General features: G+C 42.8%; 1 protein-coding gene across 3 annotated transcripts; it reads right to left on the bottom strand.

Annotated features, from left to right (window-relative positions):
* Nucleotides 1-54: 54 nt before the first annotated feature.
* atp2a2a (ATPase sarcoplasmic/endoplasmic reticulum Ca2+ transporting 2a) lies at nucleotides 55-23,323 on the bottom strand. 3 transcript variants are annotated; one of them, XM_034596384.1, is made up of 21 exons: nucleotides 22,803-23,323; nucleotides 21,413-21,430; nucleotides 21,243-21,325; nucleotides 18,902-19,006; nucleotides 17,603-17,741; nucleotides 10,982-11,062; nucleotides 9,980-10,065; nucleotides 9,376-9,840; nucleotides 7,829-7,917; nucleotides 7,614-7,716; nucleotides 6,848-6,979; nucleotides 6,635-6,754; nucleotides 6,329-6,547; nucleotides 5,888-6,223; nucleotides 5,408-5,628; nucleotides 5,082-5,284; nucleotides 4,877-4,962; nucleotides 4,657-4,790; nucleotides 4,448-4,565; nucleotides 2,700-2,820; nucleotides 55-792 (listed from the first exon to the last, which is right to left on the bottom strand). In XM_034596384.1, exons 1-21 carry the CDS (start codon nucleotides 22,918-22,920, stop codon nucleotides 779-781), a joined length of 2,991 nt encoding a protein of 996 aa, XP_034452275.1. In that variant the 5' UTR covers nucleotides 22,921-23,323; the 3' UTR covers nucleotides 55-778. The 3 variants fall into 3 exon arrangements, 2 of the variants coding, with proteins under 2 accessions (XP_034452275.1, XP_034452274.1); XR_004615022.1 differs by having other exon boundaries at nucleotides 561-792; nucleotides 1,272-2,820; nucleotides 22,803-23,299; XM_034596383.1 differs by having other exon boundaries at nucleotides 561-2,820; nucleotides 22,803-23,301.
* Nucleotides 23,324-25,641: the final 2,318 nt, after the last annotated feature.

Raw genomic sequence — 25,641 nt, 5'->3', positions numbered from 1 at the left:
AATGCGTCACATCAGACTTAATACTGTTTAAATGACACCAGGAGAAAAAAGCTCATAATGTCAATGACAGTTTTATTTACCTGAAACCAAAGTTCATGTGATACATTGTACAATCATCTCTGAAAATACAGTACAGCAGTTTGGCATGAAACGCCATCGAGGGACTGCCTGCCGTTCTCATAGTAAAACATCTGCACCGCTGCACGTCTGCCTTCAGATATGGCAAAAAAATTAAATAAAATCTGCCCCGAACATGTTGCACATCTCAGTGCAAAGCCAAAAAAAAAAAAAGTCTGTTTGGTTTTTGAATGTCCCATAAAAGTATTTCCTTAGGAAAGATGAACTGTGTTTTTGAGCTTATTTAACATTTGTACTATCTGACGAATGTCTATTCTATTTACCAATACTATACATTGTCTAATATTACACAAGTCTGGTAAAACAGATGGCTGATCAAGCAGACATGCACCATGGAATCATGTACAAGTTACTGCACACAGTACTAAGATCTTAGTCTAAAAAGATGGCATGAGCACTGTATCGTAGTCTAAGGCTCTTCATGCACGAGGATGGAAGGACTCATGAGGTGGGATTGGCTAGTTTTCATCAGACATTAATTTATGGCCTCTCTATAAAAGGATGTATGAACTTTAATGAGCCCCTGTCTTCATATGACGTCACTGACATGCAGCTCTTGTAAGATGTGCGGCCCAAAACACACATGCACAACACAAAACACAACCAAAGTTCCTGGAAGTAATTTGGAGTGGAGGTGGGCTTACTTGGCCTTTGCTGCAAAGAAGGAAAAAAAACAAACAAGAGAATCAAATCAATGGACTCAGGAATCACAGGCCACAGGCAAAACAACAGGGCAGCAAATCATTTAAATTCAACACTAAATTTTCTTTAACAGACCAATAAAGGCCATGCAGGAGATTAGGACCTAAATGAAAGATAAAACCATGTCCTGTCATGGTGTGGGGGCACTTTAATGTCATTCACTGTCAGTTGCCAAAACATGCAGCCAGTCTACAATCAAAAGTAACCAGCGACACTGCACCAGTTTAAAATGCTCGGCTCACGTTGCTGGCACTTTGTGACACTGAAGGCATTTCAACACAAACCTCTCGTCCGTACCATTTACGCTACATCTTTAAAAGCATGAGACGTCGCTGCTGTCGTTCTAACACAAGCAGCGACTGACTGCAAAGTTGTGACTACGTATAAGACGAGAACAGTAGTGGTTGGCATGCAGGTCAAGGTGTACTCACTCTGCAGGTTAACAGGTGGAAGGCGTTGGAAGAAACAAATGTTAAAATAAAACTCAAAACACTCACAGGCCTGGTTACACTGGAGCAGACATGCAGAGAGGCTGGGACCAGGCTTTAAGTAAACGAGTGTGACGGTATGGAGCATTTTACAGCAAGAACAAAATTCTATACAGAGATTCTACTTTGTGTGCTATGTACACATATACAGACTCTTCCAATGATGGAGGATTTCAGCCTTTCAGAGGTCTCGGTGTCCGTGTTGTGCTCAGCTGATACAACTGACAGCTTCTTGGTGCCATCTTTACATATTCAGGTACAGTATGTGCACATTTTACAGACGTTATAAACTGTAATTAAGATTTTAAAAAATGAAGACAATCTCAAATTTAAATTAAAAGAGAAAATCAAGACAAATGTGTTTTCTTCAAGTAAACAAATTTAACAACAGGCTGTTTATATAAAAAAAAGAAAATGCTCTGAATCACACAGGTAACATGTTCATCTGCTCTTCCCTCCAATAACAGAGAAAAGAAAAATATATTCGACATTAAAAACGCATGTCAGTAGCTTTCTCTACTGCAAAACTATTTGGTGCTTACCTCAACACGACAAAAGGTATAATGTGTAAGTGGTTGTTAAGACTGATGGGTAGTAATGGTTCTATTAACAGCATCGAGGTAGCTGTGCTCTGCCTAATGCAGAAAATAATAACCGAACAAGCTGCACGGAGCTCAAAACTGACGAGAGAAATTTGTGCTAGGGCAAATACATATATATATATATATATATATCTCGATATGTATACATAATCAAGTCTTGGCCCCAGTACAGCTCAATCATCTTCACACCCAGCAGTCCTGTCCCTGCAGCCCCTCCCCCAAAATTAAAAAATATTAATCATTATAAAATAGTGTAAATTCTCTGTACAGCTCAACACACAGCTCCGAAACGATGGGCTCCTACACTGTTCAAAACAGGAGATCATAAGAGAGGAAACGCATGATGGTAAACCAAAAATAAAACATGGATATGATGTCAGTCAGAGTCAAAGTAGGACCTAAACCCCCCAGTCTGCATCTCTCCCTATGTAAAAATATGTAACAGTGAAAATGTCCTAAATACAAAAGATCTCACAGCACACAGGCCATCAGAGCAGGTGCACGGGTCAACTGCGAGTTGTTCCGAATGAATGTGAGGGTGTTAGATGTGTGCGTTAATTCCCACTTCACACTGGTGCACGGGAGGAGGGGGGAGGAGGGGGGGTGTGCACAGGAGTCAGTCAGGGCCACAACATGGCGGACACGTTAGTGTCGGTGCTGTAGATCCACAGCAACAGAGGCAGGGAGATGGCCACGAAGGGCCAGGAGATGCCCTCGGTACATGCAGACAGAGAGCAGCCTCTGGCGGCCGGCTTCTCCAGCTGTTTACCAAAGTCCAAGTAGTTCCTGGCCAAAAACTTAAGCAGCTCGTCCAGCAGGATGACCGGCAGAGAGATCTTCAGCACCATCATCCACTGGGTCACGTCCAGAGGAGTAATCTGGAAGATGACCTGAGAGAGAGATATCATTGAATGTTACAGCTACTTAATATTTACAGGATAATTAGTGTGAATGCAGACTGTAAGGAGATAAACCTCTCCTTCTCCACATGTCACAGTCACAGTCCAGCCAGTAACAAAATCCACCTGCCAGCACGTCTGAAGCTCTCTGACTTCGACAGAGCCGAGCTAGCTGTCGCCCCGATTTCTAGTCTCTTGTTAAACTAACGAGCTGCTAACTGTAACTTCATATTTACTGATAGTTTTTCCAGGACGACAACAATAACTCAACCTAATCTGAAAAATATAAAAAAATATAAAAAACAGAAAAACTGTATCTACACAGTTGCAGGATATTTAAAAATAGAGAAAGAAAAGAGCTTCTCGATTAACTACAGAGGATATTGTGAAAAATGTGGTCTTAAAACAATATATTGTTCATTTTGATAAGCGATAGTGGGTTGTCATTTGATTTTCACTTTTTTCAGGGCACTGTCACACATGGGTGGGGTCGCCACAGGAAGCGAATGTTTTATTCACTCCCACGCTAAGGTTCACCACTGCTACATTCGAGCATGTGTGGCCGTGCCCTAACCCACTAAACCCAATATGACGAGGTTTGGTTTTGACCTCGCGGAGAGAGGTGGAACATCCGCCATCTTTACAGATCCCATGTGAAGTAGAAGAAACAGCAATACACAGGTGCAAATGTTGAATTTAAAATAAGCTCCATTCCTACCATGTTCTCAGGTAGAGGATTATCAGCAAATGACCTACCTCGATTTAAAGTATTCTCATCTAACTATTAGCAAGAAGCAAATATATTTCCCAAACTGTTGAACTAGTCCTTTAAGATGCATCTCCTACATCCTGATGAGAACTGGACAGTTGTTGCAGGTCATACCCCTCCCTCCCTCTATCATGATTTCTTGTGTGCCTAGTGTGAACCATCTAATGAAGGTAAAATGCTTTACAATATCTTTAAGTGAGTTATGAAACAAAAAGAATGAAGATGAAGAGATGACGATTCAGTCTGCAAAATGAAGACCTCGAGACACAGCCATATGTGTTGGTAGTGAAACCTTTCAATCACAAGGGGGCAGAAAAACCACACGAGTCCCAAGCTAAGAACAGGGCTGCAGGTTGCATTTGAAGGACCAGAGTCTCAAAATGATTTACACCAGGTTATCTAACAAGCTACAGATAGTAGGTGTCCATGGTCTGTCCCACAACCAGTGCATGGTACTACTCTGTTTGTTTGTAGTTTTATTACAACAAGTTAATGAAAGATTTTTAACGTAGAGAAAGAATTGCAACACATGAAGACATTACAAACTACGCATTCCACCAAAACATTTCTCTTTCTCTGTTCCATAAGTGTGATGGAAGAAGCGTTAAATGAATGTTAACAGGATTAAGACCTATATAAACGTATTTTAGACCTAGTACGTCATATTTTTATGAATTTCAGACTTTTTAAGGCTTCAAATTCCAATAATTGAATTTCTGACTTTTTAAGACCCCACAGAAACCCTGTAAGAAGATGGCAGCTGCAACAACAAGCAGCCAGATCCTGTCTGAGTTATCTTTTAAAAATTATATCAGTCATAATTGAATAAACTGTTCTTGTATAACTCACAGGCAGAGGCTCCACATAGAGGATGAGGAAGTGGAGGGACATGGAGAGGCAGATGGCCCCCAGCAGCCAAACGTTCTCCCAGGGTGGCATCCGCAGCAGGGACTGGTTCTCTGACAGACTTTACAGAGGAGAGAACAGAGAGTGGTGACTCAGTTATTTAGTTTGTCCTCCATCTTCTGAGACCAGACGATTTTATGAGCTGCAGCTACCTGTTTAGAGCATTGCACATCTCAATGGTGACGAGCACAGACAAGGCCATGGTCATGGGGTAGGGCGACTCGAACACGTGACAGTCCAGTCCCTCGAACTCTGGGTTGTCCGGGCTGCACTGGAGGAAGTGGCTCTGTGGGGGGGGACAGCAGGGCAGTGAGGGGGAGGCAGAGAGCTGAGGGGGCACTGTAGGAAAGGTTTTCATAGAGACACACTCACCAGCTGGTACAGAGTGATCTGAGGTCCATCGTCAGAGAGTATAAACCACCAGGCAGCAGCTCCCACTGTGGCTGCACCCACATAGCCTGGGAGCAAAGATACCAGAATAACACCATCATCAAACACAGATTGTCTCAGAGAACAAATTTATTTCTAAAACAACATGACAGCAGATTAAAGAATATTTGATGTTAACACAACTCACATCCAATGGCCAAGTATCTGAAGAAGAGCCAGCCAGAGATGAGGGGCTCCTTTGCGTTGCGGGGCGGCTTGTCCATGATGTCCAGATCTGGGGGGTTGAAGCCGAGGGCAGTGGCGGGGAGGCCGTCCGTCACCAGGTTGACCCAGAGCAGCTGAACTGGGATCAGAGCCTCAGGGAAACCCAGTGCAGCCGTCAGAAAGATGCTTTAAGCAGAAGTGACTCAATAAGAAGATGCACTGACAAGCTGCAACGAGTCATACATTCAATCTACTGCAATGCTATGGACTCAATCTATTGTAAAATCATCTGCTCCTGAGGAGACTCACCAAACGACTTCTCCCACATTGGAGGAGATAAGGTATCTGATGAACTGCTTCATGTTATTGTAAATAGCTCGGCCTTCTTCAACAGCGGCCACAATAGAAGAGAAGTTGTCATCAGCGAGGACCATCTCAGAGGCTGACTTGGCCACGGCAGTGCCAGAGCCCATGGCGATGCCGATCTCTGCCTTCTTCAGAGCAGGGGCATCGTTCACTCCATCACCTGTCTGTAAACAAACACTTTATTATCGACAGTACAATCCTCTACATCAGCACCATGAACATGTCGCTTACAAGTCCAGCAAAGACAGCGTATCAACAGATTTCAGACCATGTCAACCAATAATGGATTTAGGACTAACTTTACTACCAAAATGCAGGAAAAAGTGCCTGTAAACACACACTAATAGAAATCATATGTATTTCAAATAGCATGTTAAGGATAGGTTTGAGAACCCCTGCAGAATCAGCTTCTAGAATTTATACCATAGCTGTGATCTCGTCAAATCCTTGCAGGAACTCAATGATCTTGGACTTGTGGGAAGGCTCAACTCGAGCAAAGCAGCGAGCATTAGTCACAGCCTCTAGCTGGCTGGCTGGCGACAGGTCGTCGAACTCCCGTCCGGTGAAGGCCATGCGCTCAATGTCATCCTCCTCGCTCAGGATGCCGATGCGGCGGCAGATAGCCACGGCCGTGCCCTTGTTGTCCCCGGTGATCATGATGACGCGGATGCCAGCCTTGCGGCACAGCTTGATGGCGGCGGCCACCTCCTGTCTGGGAGGGTCAAGCATGCCGACACAGCCGACGAAGGTCAGGTCGGACTGAATGCAGGGAGACAAAGACGGGACTGAAATACTAGATAATAGATACTCTACACGTGGACACCAAAATACAGCCAATTTGATCTAACTTAAGTGAAAATTCACCTCGTAATCCACGAATTTGGCTGCGTCTAACAGTATCATGTCCTCCATTTTGGGTGGGCTGTCTCGTGTGGCCAGAGCCAGGCACCTTAGGGTGTCCCGACCTGTCCCGTAGTCACGGATCACAGACATGATCTTTTCTTTGATACTTTTGTTGAGGGGAACTTTGCTGTTTCCAACTCTGACATGAGTGCATCTCTCAATAACTCCCTCTGGGGCCCCCTGTGAGGTGCAAAAGAAAAATAAACGGTTTATAAATCCATGGCAACACTATCAGTCAATCCTTAGCACATGTTTTTGTGATTATACCTTGACAAACATCTTGCCCAGGGAAGAACGAGACTTGTTCGGGGTGCAGTAGACGGACATGGACTTCCTGTCTCTGGAGAACTCGAGGGTGAACTCCTTCTTCATCAGCTGTTTGATCACCTGATGAGACAACAGGACACAGAGAGAGAATGTGCTGAGTGGGAGCGGTGGAAATGTGCAGTGTGAGCAGGTGAGGGAGTAGCGGTCACTCACAGAGTTGCAGGCGTTAGCTCTGTCAATCTTGGACAGGCTGTGGACTTCGGTGTCGAACACGTTCATCTTCTCCACCAGACATGTCAGCGCCGTCTCTGTGGCCTCGCCGACCTTCTCATACACACCTTTGACCTGAGGAATCAAAAATGTTCTCATTCATTTCTCTTCAATCTATAAAACACTCGCAGAAACATTTAAGTTAACCCATAGAAGTGATTTTTGTTTTAATTTTTACACAAATAAACAATTTAAAAAATGAAACAATGTTACATTGTTGTAACAGTGACTAACAGGTGTACAACATTGTTGCCTCATTTCAGTGTCTAAACTATATACTGAAATAGTTCCCTGCTTGCAGGCGACATAAACATCACCACACGTGTCAAGATAACACTATTAACTCTGGTGGCAACAAAAAAGAAAGAAAAAAAGCAATGGTTCTGGCACCGTTTAGGAAACAGTATCAGAATATAACCCAAACGATACCCAACCCTATTCCATTGGTTATGCACTTTCCCTCTTTCTTTCCTTATTTATTTATTAAATAACACAATATTTTCAATGTTAATCACCAGAAGTCATACAACTTTAAATGAACTGTCACATCTACCAAATGGTTTTCACACCAGTGTGTGCCCTTAGGTCCGCTTTTATCCAAAGTGACTTACCAGTTAGGGACAAACTCTACACTTTTGTACAGTACATACATACTTAGTTCATACTAAGTGCTAAAGCTTTTCAATAAAACAAAGTTAAGGGTTCAGACCTCATTGAAGTCCAGGGAGGAATCGTTACACAGAGCACAGATGGTGGCCAGTTCAACAAGGCCATCATACTGGGAGGACTTCACTTGTTTATCATCCTGGTACCTGAGGGCGAGCAGAGTATTAGCCTACGAGTGTGTATGTGTGTGCACTATATATAATAACAGAAACATTGTCCAGTTCAACCAATGAGATAAGTCAGCTGTATAGTACTCACACTTCTCCCTCAGGTGCGTAGGTAGAACCTGTGATGGTGAACTCTGACAGAGCGCAGCTCTCACCATCAGCTTTGTTGATGATGAACATCTGAGACAAAAACCAAAAGGAGACGTCATCGAAAGTCACACCACTGAAGGAATCGACTGACAGTTTCTTTACTGGCACATTAGGTGGCACCAGAAACCACAGAAATCCCAATTGGACCTGCAATGTGACGACTCTGTTTAGACAGTAGATTAGCCTGCAGTGTTAGCGCGTCTATGTGAGAGCCCGGCAGGGTGGCCCAATGCCTAATGTGAGAAAAGGGTGTTTAGTTTCTTCCCATTAGTAAACACACAGGACTGCCAGGGAGCCAGAGGAAAAAAGGAAGCTGTGCCCAAAAGAAAGAAGCTAAATTGACAGGCCTGCTCCCACCGGAAGCTTTGACACACACACACACACACACACACACACACACACACACACACACACACACACACACACACACACACACACACACACACACACACACACACACACACACACACACACACACACACACACACACACACACACACACACACACACACACACACACACACACACACACACACACACACACACACACACACACACAATATGACATGGGTAATGACAATCTGTCACATACTGCTACTGCATTTCTCTGATATTTATAGCAAAAAGGACTCGAATGACTCATTTACAGAATTTTAAAAAACGTTCAAAACTGATCCTGGTCAGTAACTTGGGCTCTATACATAGCATCAGGAAGCAAAACACTACAAGACAAGACAACAGGCAATTGTGATAAAACTTCTAGCCATTTATCTACACTGTAGTCATTTTGATTTCTTTTTTATTGTAAGAGAGATGTGTGAATACCATTAGCAGCAAACCTCTTTATAAAGCTTTTGCCTGCATGCCCCAAGTGTGAATGGTTTCTCCTTTCAGTGGTTTAATGACATGGCTCACTGTGAATCACCACACATTGCTAAAAACTGCAGTAACTGCAGAGCTGTAAGGCTTTTCAATCATGGCCAAACAAAACCGAGACCCAAACAGTGCGAGATAAAAAACTGTAAATTAAAGCCTCAGGTCTAATTCAGGCTTTGTCAAAGTACTGAATAAAGCACAGAACAGGCAACAAGACAGAATCAAACTTTAATAAATGCTGAATGTGGGGCCAAGTAGCAGCAGGGTGCCTCTCACAGACAGAGGAAGAGAGAAAGGAACTACGGGCTGCCTGCTCTGCAGCTTGGTGACGCAAGGTCAGTTATGCAACTGCAGCACTGCAAGTCATTCAAGAGATCAGCATAAGTTAGAGGAGTGGCTCAACAGTTAGATATCTGGATATGTGAGCAGGAGGAACACTCCACTCTCTCTCTTGGCAGTCAGTGTGACATATGTATTTAAGGTGAGTTACCCAGCCACAGTCAGACTGTCACCTAATACAAGCAACAGGCAGCGACAACAGAGATGACAAAGCACTTGCTACTATATGGCTCAGCAGTGTACCAGGAGTGTGAGTGTGTATGTGTGACTCACTCTGCACACAGACATCTGGTTGGTTGTCAGGGTTCCTGTCTTATCAGAACAAATGACAGAGGTGCAGCCCAGGGTCTCAACAGATGGCAGACTACGGACAATGGCGTTCTTCTTGGCCATGCGGCGAGTGCCCAGAGCCAGGCAGGTAGTGATAACGGCAGGGAGACCCTCTGGGATTGCGGCCACGGCCAGCGCCACAGCGATCTTGAAGTAGTAGACCGCCCCACGGATCCAGGAGCCTCCGTGGACGGGGTCGTTGAAGTGTCCGATATTGATGATCCACACGGCAATGCAGATGAGGGAGATGACCTTGGACAGCTGCTCGCCAAACTCGTCAAGCTTCTGCTGCAGGGGCGTCTTCTCCTGCTCAGTGGCAGCCATCTCGTCACGAATCTTACCAATCTCTGTGTTAACGCCGGTGGCAACAACCACACCCACGGCCTTCCCAGAAGCGATGTTAGTACCCTGAAATGGCAAGTATAGACCTGTTGGCTCAAGTACATCTGATAAGTTCTCACATCTTGAAATTATACGTTATTCCAGGGAGTCGACAAAAACTAAAACAAGAAGTTCAAGGTCAACAGGGTGTGTGAGCTGAGCTTACGGAGAAGAGCATGTTCTTCTTGTCCTGATTGACGGCACGTGGGTCGGGCACAGGGTCGGTGTGTTTGATGACTGAGACAGATTCACCTACAGAGACATCACATGGTATCAGCTCAAATCACATTGCATTAGTCTCTGCACATTGTGTGGAGAACAAAGTACAGTCAGGCATCTCTACAGAGATCTATAGTGCTGATCATTCATGCTGCCTCACTCATCTTTACCACCACGCTCATGAATGTTTCAATTCAGACACAAAAATGTGCTAACTGGAAACTATCATGATACACTACTTAATCTTGTTCATACTCAGAGTATTAGGACCATTTTGAAGAAAAGGAAAGTTGAGATACAGTCATAATTTTAGACCATGTGTCAAGGGGAACATTTTTTGCTTTAGCATGGCCCTAAAACTTTAGCATTCTGATGAGGTTAACTAGGACAACTGTGCGCTCTTAGTAAAAAAAAAAAAAAAAAAAAAGGGAGCATCAGTGGAGAATTTAAAATTAGTTTGAAGATATATAACGTATTTAATCAAAAATATAATCTTAGTTATAAAAAAAATACATACTCAAGATGCAAATAAAAGAGTGGCCATATCTAAAAGCAGCTTTGTGTATTAGGGATACAGTATTAAAGAGGCTGGATGGTGATATTGAAAACAATGAGGAGCCTCATTTGTCTGCTGCCTTAAGTAAGGGCTTTACTATTTCCTTTAGCTAAACTTGTGACTTTCAATATATGACTAAATATTTATTTATAAATAACAAGCAGAAATTCAGTCAAACGTTTAAATATGAGCAGTGAAAGTCTGGATGACATTGTCAGGCTCTGCTGAAAAGATTAATGTGCAATTAGCAACAATTACAGAAAACGTTTTAAATGGGATTTATGTACAGATGTTAGAGTTGTAAATTAATTCATAACATTTTAGTTAGGTTTACGAACTGAAAATGTAAATGATAAATTAATGGATAGGATATAAGCAGCAGAAATGACTCACCGGTCAGAATGGACTGATCAACTCTCAAGGTGGTTGATTTGATGGAACAGATCCGGATGTCAGCAGGTACCTTGTCTCCAACTATTAACAGATTCACAAACATGTGTCAAATTAAAATGACAGAGGCCCAACAACACAACCCTAAATCTACTGGAAATAATATAAAATAGCCCAAAGAAAATGACGGTTCATGTTACTGACACTGATCTTAACAAATATTTACAGTAGTGCCAGCTCAACTGATAAGGCACAGCTCATTACGGTGCTGCCATCGCTGTTGGGAGAGAGAGGGAGAGCCAAAGAAAGAGGAGGAAATGGAGGACTTGTGAGCCATAAAAGGCCTGTCTCAAAGGAAAAGGCCAATTTGGGTACATTGAAATTGCACTGACCCAATTCAGCTTCCTAATGGTACATAAAAGCGATGGAAACTGGGGAAATGGTTCAGGCTATGGCACAGTTCTGTGGGCGTCTACATAAAGGCCTACTTAGTTAAAAATGCAAACTGTGTCAGAATGTTACAAAAGACTCCAACCAAGTTCATGGTATAGTTAGAATACAATCCTCACACAAGACTGCTTAATATCTAAGAATCTAACAACATATCATGACAGAGGTGAAATGAAAATCTAAACTCTGAGCAGAAAAAGATTTGATAAAAACATACCAACGTCAAAATTCCAATTTGAGGGAACATGTACGGTAATCCAAAACCCCCCATGCCCTTGAGGGACGGGAGGGGAAAGTAGCGATGAGGCCAACAATACATGCAGCCAAAAATGGAAAAAGCATTTCGATATGTTCCCTAAAGCCCTGATCAGGTTTAAACGTGGCTGTATGATGGCAGCTGCTTCCTCAACACTGTCACAGCACAGGAAGAGACAGGGGGACAAAGATGGAGCTGCTGCTGCTCTACCTCTCCTCACACACTTGGGATGAGGTACTGACACTTGGAATTTAATACATAATACTGTTTCACCTTGAGATCTCATTAAAAGGAATTACATTTACTCATTTCCAAACTAATGCACAGCCTTGTTATAGTAACATGCATTTCAACACTTCGGCTCCATAGGTGTTGACTTTTTACTATTTTAGACAACCCAGTGAGAAGCTGGATGATCGTCAACACATCTGATGTCCTGCCAGAGACTCTGATCTGTCAGCAGCCACAGGCCAATCAAGACTCACAGTGACAGCTTTTCTAAGAAGGACTAACGTTGATCTCCGCTGCACCTTTAAACCACCTGAACCGGGAACAATGGGTGCAGCCAGAGGTAGCTTCTGAACAGAAAGACAGATGGAGCCATGTGGGCGGCGGGTCAGTCACACGAAAAACTAAGTCTACTACATATAATCTGCACATTGTAGAGAAGAATCCAGTTCAGGGATCCCACCCCTTTAAGATGTTAAAAGGATCACCCTCAGCTGTGCCACAGGAACAAAAAGTAAGAGGTTTTCTTCTGCCAAAACGTTTCACAATTACATCCTGGATGATTGTATAATACTTCCTGTGCTAAGTCATTACTTTTGAAGAAATACAACCTCATAGAGTGACCTGAGCCAAGAAACAAGGCTAGAGGGACAGGCTTCTAACAAAAAGTGCTCGCTGATGTTCTCATATAAAGAAACCACTGCTCTGTGTTAAAACTCTGTGACACTGACACAATGGATCTGTTCCGGGGCTGTGTTACACTGCAGACCTGCTCTGATTTAGTGTGTGTATCTCATCTATCCCTTTGTGTCAACATCCTACTTGGTAACAGTCCAAGCATCTCCTCAGTCACGACCACTTTATCTCCTTTGTGCTTGCCAACAGGTCATACAGTCGACAGATTTTACAGTGACAAAAGCGCTGTGTACCCTGGCAAAACATTGCACCCAACATGACTCCCAGAGGTGCCTTATAAACAGACCTTTCAACAGCAGGCCCGGCAGCCACTGGAGCGAGGCAGTCAGCTTTGACTGGCACCTGCCTTTGCCGTGTGTTCGGTAAGAGAGAGTGGTTCAGCGGGCCAGGCTTTGTCAGTGCCAGCCAGGAGGATACATGTGCAGATGGCAGCTGAACAAAAGGCTGACCTTCTGTCACGTTGAGAGGGCCATTTCAGAGCGGTCAACAAGTGAAGCATCCAGCAGCTTTCCAACACAGTTCCTACTGATTCACTCATTAGCTACATTTAAACATGCACACCAATGCAAAAACTTTATCCAAATGGATATGTTTTAATAAAACAGCTAAAACTGTAACCTTTCACTCCTTCTCTTCTCACTGTAGATATTTTTTTAAAGTTGTTACCCTGTTCATACCCTGCTCAACAAGTGGACATCTCCAAGAATAAAAGTTCAAACTAGGCATTAGAGAGCATCTCCATTTACAGTAGGTCTCCATTGATCACTTGTAATCAGATCTCACTTCCGCACTCTATATGCAATTTAACACGATTCATTATCACCCATTATCTATACCCCTTATCCTTCGAGGGCCTCACGAGGACCTGGAGCCAATCCCAGCTGACATTGGGCGAGAGTTGACAGTGTATCGCAGGGCCAGCATATACAGAAACAAACAACCATTCAAACCTACCGTCAATTTAGAGTCTCCAGTCAATCTAATCCCCACTGATCATACTGTAATAAATAAATCAATGTAATGACAAAGACAAATAGAAGATGTGTAAATACATTTTGGTTCATAAAAGATGCAGTAGACCAGATGAGAAGGTTTTCCTTCAACATGAATGCGTCTTTGGTACGTAGCAGTTCCCACCTGTACCCAGAGCTGTTCATTGTGATGGGATAACCGGAGACAGATGCTAATACCAGGTCTGAACCGGGCCCATGTTACAACTCTGTTTCACCGAAATTAGGTTTTTAAAATACGGGTAAACCCACCAAAACACCTTTTCCATTGCCAGTAGAGGAGTTTGCTTCGCAGTTATTTTCCCCCAGTGCGAAATGTTCAATGTCATGAACTGAGGCGCGCTCTCACCTCACACTCTTTCACAATCACCAAATTAGCACACTCATCCAGTTGTAACGTTGCCATCACTGCCGATAAGAAACCGTGTCCACTGCAGAATTATTTGCTCTGGGAGTGAATGTCGATTTTATCCAACTACATTGCAGACAAAAGCCAGATGTACGAAGGTTTTTTGATCAATGGAAAGGGGGCTTCAGTATAAGTCACGAGTGAGCCTCACTGTTCATGAGCAAGAAAAGAACATCAAGTAATTTTTAGTCATCAGTTGGTTGGTGGGAGTGATAAACCAATATTTACCAACAGTGGAGTAGTTTCTTGACTTTGGCAGCAGATTCTCACCTACGACCTCAGTTATGTAAGCAGGATCTCGAACACTGTTTGCTGGAGCTCTCTGCTTTGCCTTTGTCTGTTATGAATCTTGAGCAGCAGTAAGCTGGGCCTCCACATACATCCGCATACAACCGTTTCCGTTGCCATAGTAACAAAACTTGTGCCAGGACTGGCAGCACTAAAGCTTTTGTAAAAAAAAAAAAAAAAAAAAACTAGGGGTAGAGTCAAGCATATCTACATGTACATTAATGATGAATGCATTAATGCATGAGACAATGGTTTGAAATCATCAAGATTTAAAACCATTTAAAAAATAAAAAACCTAGATGGTGCAAGACAAATAATATGAATTTTGGACTAATGTTCTCATGCTGTAGTTACAGACAAAACATAGTGTGAAAGCATACATCAAATTTTTCCTTGCAGCCATAGACATTAGTATGTGAATAAGAAATCACTAGCTGTCAGAATAAGTACAGATTTTATATCCTGGTTAAAAAAAAAAGGGAAAGTGTACATTCTTCTCACATCTTGCAGTCATAACTTTCTGTAGTGGTCCCTCATCTCTTGCATCTAAGTCTGACATGTCACCATCTATAACCAGATGGCAAAGCATGGACTCCCAGTCAGTGCACTATAGTAGTTATTGTTAACATGCCTGGTGCTGTTGGTCTATATGTGGTTATACAATTATATACTTTAGTTTACGCTGAACATTACATGCACACTTCAGCACAATCAACTTGTACTGACTGGTTTGATTCAAAACTTCTGTTCCCTTCTGCAGGACTTCTCTTTATGGGAGGTCTTCACATTCTAATGCCCCATTCCCTGGTTGGCAAGAGCAGACCTTTTCTCTCCGCCTTGCTGACAAGTCAGGAACCTTTGCCAAAAGAAAGTCCCTCAGTGACAATAGATGCTTGCCAGACCACATTAAATGCCACATACTATCCGTGGTAATCTTAGTGGAGGGCGCGGGTGCTGATGGGCAGGGTCACTGTGCATTGAGCACGATGGAGTGGATCCACAAAGCGCTTCCCTATAAGGTCATCTCTCTCCAACACAATGAGAGCAGATGAGATCCTCCCCCGTACGCTGCCCCCCCAACACACTGACCCCCATCATGACCAGACTCACAATTTCACAGGCAGCAGGGAACAAACGCACTGAGCTCCACTGCTCTGAGGAAAGGCCAACATCCAGAAATGTGCAACCTCACAACACCAAACTGTAAACTGGCAGCATGTTGTCGTATGAAAACAACTTAAAACCCACTGGAAACCCAGCGAGTGAGCTAATCCTTTATCAGATCTAGGCTGTTGTCACCTGCGCATCCCAAAAGTATCACAAATCTATGTTATAGTAAGAATTTGGAACAAATCAAGGGTTAGTTTTGATTTTGCTGAGCCACATTGGTTTGACCAAGTATATTATCAACCCAACAAGAGCAGTCTGAGGACTCCACAGAAGAGCAGACTGGCCTGAGACCAGCACATATAACAGCCCCCAGGTCTTCAGCTGCTTCAAGATCACATCTGAGAACACCAAGGTACAAAAATAAAACCAAATAATTATCCAGTCTAGATAAAAGTTGGAGAGACACATCACAGCTTGTTATTTTCCATGACACTGAACAGACTACATTGAGCATGCGATTGTGGGGCTGATAAGTGATGAGGTGCGAGTAGGAGGCAGCGTTCAAAGTCACAGCAGCCCCCTGACAGCGAGCAGCACAGATTGGCTGCGGGCTCGTCTCCCTTTCCTCTACCTGGAGCTCAGCAGCCGAACGGCATGCATCTGCGTCATAACATTCCTCCACTGCATGGGCAGGGGTCACATTGGACTGGAGCTTCAGGAAAATAAAATTTATAGAAGGGGAAGCGTGACAGAAACCATTGTAAAAGAAATTAGGAGGATTTCGGTGGTAAACTGGAGCTGATGAGCTTCTACTCATGGCCAAGCTCCTGATTTTGCTGCCTGCTGGGCTGCATTTTTTAGAGTAAGCCTCAAGCTACTGACAGCAAAGCATGCAGCTACCACTACCAAGAGGTTTTGATGACTGGGTCTCTAATATACATGTGTGCGTCTGACTCACAAACTTCTCTTTCAATTTGACCTAAAAAACAAAGCTTTCCACACTTAGCTTCTTTTGCAAGTCATAATCAGAATGTTGGGATTATCCCCGTCGACCAAATCCCAATTATACACAGTATATAAAACACATTTAAACAGAAATTACAATAGAGTTTAAATCCCTGTACAGTCCTACTCAATTTTGCCCTTGTCAAGGTTACTGAGGACTCCCACGTCACCCACCGTAGCAATGCTTCCCAGAGCAGGATGGGATGGGCATGTGCGGGGTGGGACCAGACACCTGTCATCTTCACGACTGTCACTGCCTCTATAAATACTGCATTCCATAATCTAAATGGCCTATGAAAGCTAAAAATAAAACCTACCAGTATGCACAGAAAAACTATGCATCACTTCAGTGGCTTAGGGTTAAACAAAGTATCAAGATAACACCTGTGTTTTAAGGACTCCAGCATTCCCCAACACATCTGTGTTCCTCCCTCTGCAGAGTCATACATACACTGTACCATGAGAGAAAACAGGTCCCTTAAAAAAAAAGAAGCACTGATTGGACGTCAGCAGCATGAATCACTCTAGCGCCCTGTTCCCATGCTGCATGGGGAGAAACTGTTGTGTTAGGATGAATTGTGAAGATGCAGTGGCAGCTTGACGAATACACACAGACACACACAGTGAAGTGTGCCTGGACAGCCTTTTCCTCTCGCCCTTTGTGACACAGGGTTAATAAAAACATCTCAAAACACATTATCCTAACAGGGTGTGACGCAGTAGCACTTGGGGATGAGGGATTCAACTCGAGCTGGTGCTAAATGTGACCCATGACCATACCTGGAATCGTCTAACCTGTCACAGTGGGCTGAGTCGAACACAGATGAAAAACCATCATATGAAAACACCACATCCCTTCTTTCATCTCCCAAAAAACCCAACTCTTTCACAGCAAAACAAGCAAATCTTGATAGAGACTGCAGAGGAATTAATTTGCCAATTCTCTATCAATTTCAAGGTTTGTTCCTAACTGGTTCATGTGATATCCAGAATTTTCCTTTGCCGGAGAGAAATCCACTAATCAAATCAACTGAGCCGTTTCAGTTATCTGATGCTCTGATCTAAGCAACACATGCAACAGTTTAACAGTAGAATAAGGTTAAAACAATAACGAAGTAACAGAAGTCATGTTTGTTTAGAAAAGCACAAAATCAAGAGCAAGGCAAACCTACCGGCAACCTCTACGATGTCACCAGGGATGATCTCTCTGGCCTTGATCCTCTGCACAGTTTTCCTGTCCTGCCGGTAGACTTTCCCCATCTCAGGCTCGTACTCTTTAAGTGCCTCAATGGCATCCTCAGCATTGCGTTCCTGGTGAGGTGAGAACAGCACTTAGTGTCATCATTTCTGAGATGAGCTGATAATATCACTAACTAACTATAAGGAAGCTTGGAGAGCGCATACCTCCCTCAAGGCTAACTCCCTATCTTGCCACGTTAAAGTGAAAATCCCTGAATCAGACAGTTTATCATGATCTGCTACAGAAGTCAATGGGTTCTTCTTAGGGCCCCACTCCTCTGCAAAAATTCATGGGAATCGGTTCAGTAGTAAGAGACAACAAGCGCTAAACCAAGAAAAGTGCCTGTTCTTGGTTCTGATAGAATATTTGTTAAATTGGTTTAATTAATTTTGTTGGAGTAACACATACGTCACAGTGGACTCACACGTCTGAAAAATAAGTTAATGCAGGCCTCATGTGTGAGATACAGACTGACCTATTACTGACTGTTGCTTTTCAAAAGGAAGCCTTCTGTGTGACAAAAATAACTTTCAGTAGACTGTTTATCTAGAGTTACAGGGAAGTAAAACAAATGTTGAAACCCACAACCAGCAGCAGGCTGCCACACTGTTAGATAACGTTCAACACCAGTGGAACATTATGAAGTTTTTCCAAAAGTCTTACAGGCATATCCAGATGTGTCATTGACATTACAACACCAACATCTTTGACACAATCTTCAGATCATTGATGGATGCATGGTCTCACTGACATACATTCTGTTGCCATATACATTAGGTTTGGCTGTAATCCAAATACAGACATCTTTTTGTCCCAGTGGCGTCACAGGGTTTTGTTTCAAACATTTTGGACACTGTGATTCACAATAATGTTGCTCTGGTTTCGATTTCATGGCCATGTTGATGAAGGTAGCGTAACTATCATAGGACTATTGTAGTGGAATGCACTGGATTTGGCCACATGTACCCAATATTAGCATCTCTCTGTCCATCATGATACAGACACGTGCTTACAATCAAATGGGTCTATAAGGGATCTCGTTTTAACACTGTAATCCACACTGGCTCATGTCTGTTACTAATCCCAAGGTAAAAATCAATAAAAATCATCTTAAAGAAGATAATTTACTTAAAAAGGAAAATCACAGTGATTTCCAGGCATATTCCACAGATACAGAAGAGATGGAGTGGGATTTCAATACAGGGATTTCCAGGATGTGAAAGTTTCTCACCTGCCACACACCGACGATGGCATTGGCTATAAGAATGAGTAAGATTACAAAAGGCTCCACAAAGGCTGTGATGGTTTCCTCCCCCTCCTCAAACCAGGCCAGGACCTGAAAACAACACGAGAAATATGACATTATGCATTTCACTCAAAAAGCAGGCATCCGTTTACAATGTGAATAAAAGAAATTCCCAAGAACACAGAAAGTTGCTCATAACAGGGAAACTGCAGAAAAAAAACATCTAATGTATGGAAAATGGAGAAGATGCTGCACAGTCACAAATTATACATTCAGAATAAGTGGGCAGGTTCTTGTCTTTCAAATAGACCTTTATTATGACAGCAGTGTTTCATTCCAGAAATGTGAGGATTTAACCATTTATAAGCTGCTAGAAACTCATGTTCAAAGCCAGAGACTGTTCACAGCCGAGGATCATCCCACACATTTCTTACATAAAACTTCAGTTACTGAGGAAAAAAAACATTGCATACAAGTGCATCTTAATGCCCCTCAACATTATCCTCAACCTATATGTTAGAAACTGTTCTTCACTCTTCAGTCATCAACGACTGAGCTTATCTAGCAGTAGATGTATTCCATTCACTGTGAGCAACTGTTCTTTATTCTCCTGTGGATATTTGAAATCTTTGACTTTTTTAACTGCTGACACTGCACAGCCCATCTGATGTGTAGGAATGGAAGATACCTCATGAGTGTTTGACTCTCTAATGCAAACATGTCTGCCAACAAGAAGACTGTAGGGGCTGAGATTAACACAGTCAGACCTATATTAAGTGGAACTACTTAAACCTTTCCATTTCAGAAAGGGAGTTCTAATGGAATACTAAAGGTCTGTTATAGAAGAACGTCTCACTGCCAGCGTTAAAACCTTATGACATTAAAACAGTCTGACCTGGACTCTCTTATGGCTTGTTGTAATTGGTCTAAAATTACATTGTGTCACAGGCAATTAGTTAATGTCCCAAAATGTAATAAAGCTATCAACCTCTGTGAGACATAAGTGTCTGTGCTGGATGCCAAAGACTTTAGGCATAACTATAAAAGCTTTTCTGATTTTGAATTGCTCCCACATTCTATTGGTATACATTTATTAAAGAATGGGAGAAAAAAAAAAAATGTATGTTGAGGTGTATTTGACGAGAGCCCTCCCACTGAGGGGTGAGGCCCAAATTTGGTCTTGAGTGGTGCTCTGTTCCACCGTCAGACAGCAGCCACTGACACCTCTGTATCAACTGACCGGGCACTGCCCACCACATACCAACTCTCTCACAGACACACACACACACACACACACACAGGAAGTCAGTTATCAAAATGTTATTCAGACCTCTGTAACATAATTTGTGGTTAAGTCAATATACACAGATCTGTTGCTTTACATTGAGTCAAACAAATAACAACCTTCACCACATCTGATGTGATTACATATTGTGATTGGCCAGTAAGAACAGACATGCAGCACGCTCTCATGCATTCCCTGATGACAAGCACACAGAGAGGGCCGGTAAAAACTGGTCCACCAATGTGTACGAGAAAAAAAAATAATAAAAGGAAATAAATATATGGCGGTCAATCTTGGAATTTGGACAGTCTGCGGATTTGTCAAAATCCCATAATGTCAGCCTACTATCAAACATTTATCTGTTTCTAGCATCATAAGTCAGAGTCTCCAGCGAGATCAGACGAAGTCATTACGCAGCAGCAGTCACGCTTGACTCAAATGTCTTACTCGGCACATGGTGATGGCAACTCAATGCTGCCGCTGCTGTTGTCACCATTCCTCAGATGGGTTGCTAGCTTTCTCAGCTGTTTAGCTCCCTAATGTGTGAGTGTAACCTCAGCCGGGTTACACAAACTGAAGACGTTCACACTTCAGTGCTATGCCATGCATAAACTGACCCCCTGCCATTCAACACACAGCTTAATAATAATCCTGGCTGCAGTTTTTGACTTCACATAAACACCTTCAGTCAGAAGTGGCAGGATAAAGCTATGTGTAGGATGCTATGTGTAGGATGCTATAACTTCTCCTGGGATTCTTGAAATTATATGTGCATCATATTTCTCATTTACTGGACACACCATGAAGGAGTTAACAAGGGGAGTAACAGTGAGAGTAAAATAAATCAGTGGGTCACAAGCAGAGTGAGGAGCCCCAAATTTGTAAATTCAGCTCTATTCAGTCATGGATGAAGTAGCAAAAGTAACAGTAACACAAGTCTACATGGTGTAAAAATGTACAGTAAGGTTCACACTTTCAATAGGACTGTGTTGTATCCAATAGCATTAAAAATAGATATACATAGATAATAGATATACTTACAAAAGATATACACGCAGCCAGCAGAAGAATTCGAACAAGCAAATCTTCAAACTGTTCGAGGACAAGCTCCCATAAAGATTTCCCTGCGGAGAAAAAAGAAGATTTAAAACAATCCGTCACAGAATCGTATGTAAAACGACAGGAACAATATGAGTGGCAGTAGTGATTACCTTCTTCAGCTGGTAACTCTGTCAGTATGAAGGAGGAGAAGGTCGATCCACAGATGGCACAGGACACGGATGAAAGAGAAAAGAAAAGGGATCAATGCCTTTTTTAGGCAGACGGATACATGACTCTCGGTTTCTGTTTCTTTATGGGGAACTGACTCCCATAACAAGAGCAGTTCGGTATGTTCCGAGACAGAAAGGTGTTATTATGACAGGGCCAAATCTCAGACTTACACAGAACAAAATCACCCTTTTGCCAGTTCCTCCTCAGATTTTGGTAAATGATTATATAGTCATACATACTGTATAATGGGGGCATAAAGAATGTGTACTTGATGGAAAAAATACAACTAAAAACTTAATTTAAGGTTTGATATGTTTTTTAGAAAGATAGGCTCCTGTATCTGAATATTTCAAATTACCACGATGATGCACAGTTTTACCGACTCAATTGAAATTAGACTAGATACCACATCCAACTCTGAGAAAATGTGTATAGAAATATTCTCACTATTGGGTATTTTCAATGTCATCCTTTTTTTTTCATTTTCTACTGGGACTGCATTCAAGACTTGGGCCAATGGGCCCTTCTGCCTAACGAACTGTAAACAATTCATCTATGTATTGCATTGTACTTTGTTTCAATGACAACAGTGGCTGCAAACGTGAGATGCACGAATGTTAAAAAGAAAACTGGTTAAAAAATTATCTTAGAATAAATGATAAAAATGCTGAAATAATTTAACTCGCTGTTCTGATCCTATTGAGGATTCACAAATCTCCAATCGATTGAAAGGTCAGAGTGATTTAAGAGGAGGTGGGATTTACCCTCCATGACCTCCGAGGTGGTATTAATATAAAACAACTGTTTAGCCCCGGGACAAGGGAGATTAACTCGGGCGGATAAGGTTACTTGTCCCGTGGCCACCGGTCACTGTCAGATGCCTGCTGGATCTGCAGGGACATGGAGCTGAGGTGGTGGACTCCAGCTCTGTGGAGCATCCAGCTCTGCGTGCTGTGTCCAACAAGGTGCCCCACACTTCACAACACTGTCACAATGTTAAACAGTGTTATCACACTGCAGCCGTGACTCAACGACACACAATAAAACAGTGTTGGACACCCAACAATGGCCTCTAAGTAAATCATTACTGTGTTACTATGCGAGAGATGGGAAACCCTCGAGGTCACCACTGATGACGTCAGCCGGATCACTTTATGACACCGGCCGGAGGAGGAGGAAGAGGAGGATGATGGCGGTGCTGACTTTTCCCCCACATTCACTGAACACTGACAATGACAAGACATTTCTGAACGCGTGTCTCGTTCGTGTCCCGGCGGCGCTGGTATTTTGTGTTGGTGAGGGTGTTTAGAAAGAAGGAAGCTGTCGTACCGTTTAGGCCCCATTTCTCCTTCTGCCTCTTCACCTCGTCCAGGGACAGCCCTGTGCTCTCATTGACGCAGAAATAACTGTAAACTTCTTCCACACTCTTCGTGTGAGCGTTCTCCATGGCGGACACAGACACGGCTCCTTCCCGCACAGCTTCGGCCAGACAGCACCGCACTTCACCACACTGTCGACACCTGGAGAGGGTCGATACCCGGAGGGGCAGCTGGATACACACCGCGGTCAAACGACGCGTCCCTCGGGCCACTGGGGAGATTCTTGAAGCGGTTCGCGGAGGAGAAGGATGTCGGAGTGAGTGGAATTCCTCTTCCCTGTCTGGGTGAAGATGCCCCGATTCGCCTTCTTACCTCCGGAAGTGATGGGAAAGTGTGTGCGACAGTGTCCCGCGTTGAGGACCGCATTCACCTGATCCAGTTCTCCCTGTGTGCAACCGTGCGGTGCCGTGCCGTACCGTGCCTCAGCGTGGCGCAGCTCTGTGTGGCTCGGCACGGCTCTGACACTGTGGTTTTATTAAAGCCCTCTTCCCTGCGCCGCATGTGGACTAACGCCATTGGACGAGCGGCGCCAGCTCCGTCCAAACAGGGGGACGTGAGAGAGAATACAGGAAGCAACCAGGAAGTGAGAAGCGGGAACATACACACGCGTGCGTCCCATTCAAACCCAATGGTTTGTGTTCGTGAGCTTCTTGTGCACACCGCAGTCAGTTTGTATGAATGTCAGTGTTTCCTGTCGGCTTCAGTGTAGCAGGCTGGTGACTGTGTGATCAGCTTATCCGTTGTAACAACACCAGCTCACTCTTCTCACCAGGCATTTCATCCCAATTCAACTTTATTTGGCTAGCACCAAATCACAACTAGTGGGGGATCTAGGGTTTTTTCTAAATCAGGGGCCACAATTCACACAGAGGGGCCAATTATGTGTCCAACATCCATACACAAAGTAAGGTCCTAATTAAAGGTTCAGTGTGTAGAATTTAGTGACATCTAGTGGTGAAGTTGCATGCTGCAGCTGAATACTCCTCTCCTCACCCTCCCCTTCCAAACATGAAAGAGAACCTGTGGTTGCCTTCAGTTGTCATAAAAACTCAAAAGGTGTTTAGTTTGTCCAGTCTGGATGAATATAAAAAACATAAAAGACCCATTCTAGGGTAAAGAAAACAACAATTTGTACCATTTAGTTGAAACACACTAGTGAAAACATCACTAGATTTATGCCAATAGATCCCTTTCACTTAAACCTTACACACTGGACCTTTAAGTCAATACTTCTTTACTGTTAGTTCTACAGATTTGAGCAAAGTCACACTCTGTCAGACTGTTTGTAAGAATGAAAATAGTAACAGTGATATTTAAAGATGTAATGATGTTATTAATGACAGCAGCACCAGCACCCCAGTTATATCACAGAGAAACTAACTCCCTACGCTCTGAGCTGTAATCTAAAATATGTCAACCAACACTTGCTAGTAGTTCCTGTGTCAAGGCTGGTAACTCAGACTGACTGGGCTTTTGCCATCAGGACCCAGAGACTCTGGAATTCCTGTTTTTTTTCAAAAAAACCTTTAATGTCTGATTTTAACAGGTTTTAACAGATGAAGTTTGTTTTCTGTTTTATATTTTCTTTGTTATCATGATAATCATAATAATGATGCATTATATTCATGGGCAGCTTTGAAGACACTCAAGGACATTTCATATAACACCCCAAAACAGCAATATATCAGGACATTAATAAAACAATAATATGCTGATAAAATAGTAAAATCAACAATATATCTAATCTTTTGTTATTATTATTGTTTTTAGTTTACTAGTTTTGCTCTGTGTTCTTTTATTCCCATGTAGTTTGTAATTCCCTTTGTAACCTTGATTAGATAAGAGCCATAGAAATAAAGTTTTATTTATTATTATTAATAGAACAGGAAGTTGTGCCACAGATCAATGTTTCAGGCATGTCAAAGTTACACAAAAGATTCATAAATTTTTTTTACAAACACTTACTTAAGCGAGTCTATACCGAATGAATTAACCTCATCTGCATTGCAACTAGGAAGACAGACAATTTACTGTTGCTGCGTGAGGGCACTAGGTCCGGCCCCCCCTCACCCACCACCCATCCCACAGTGTGTGATTTTTGCAGGTATCATTGTCAGCTGTTTGACAGGAATGGCATGCATCATCTTTTAACAAGTCTTAATAGGGCCCCAAGAAGCACAGAGTGCTGTAACAATATCGTGGCATTGTCCAGTTGGACACCAACCTGCCTTTTACAATGCACACTTGATCCGCTTGGCACAGGAGCCACTAACGTCGGCTGTCAGCAGCAGATTAGGTTTCTGTGGGAGTGACGGTGGGACCCTGAAACATCCATGAAGACATTTGTTGGAAAAAACACGGGGCAACTCAAACCATAGTCCATGTGCACCGAAGCATGTGGCACATTATTTTCATACAAAAGAAAAAAGGTAATGGTGCTTATTCAGCAAATAAAATAGATTCTGTCTCACATAAAATTGAATAAGACATGAATGGAATTTGCTAATAATATTTCATACTACTGTAAAGCTTTTAAAGAACCCCACCATCAGTCATTTGATTGCTATAAATCTATTGTCTTATTCTAGCACAGTCTTGCTGCGTTAGTCTCACAAGAGGTCTTCACTATATTCAGTTTAAATGAAAAATGTGAATGCATCTTTAACACTACAGCAAATTTATGAATGGCCAACTATTGCATTATAGATGAAAGTTTATTATATTTATTGCATTTGTCTTTTTAGCTGTTTGTTGTGGAATCCCACATATCTATGTATGTATGCCAGAAT

Source organism: Hippoglossus hippoglossus, chromosome 9 (genome assembly GCF_009819705.1).
Source record: "Hippoglossus hippoglossus isolate fHipHip1 chromosome 9, fHipHip1.pri, whole genome shotgun sequence".
Classification (NCBI taxonomy): Eukaryota; Metazoa; Chordata; class Actinopteri; order Pleuronectiformes; family Pleuronectidae; genus Hippoglossus; species Hippoglossus hippoglossus.
This window is presented reverse-complemented; position numbering and strand designations above follow the sequence as displayed.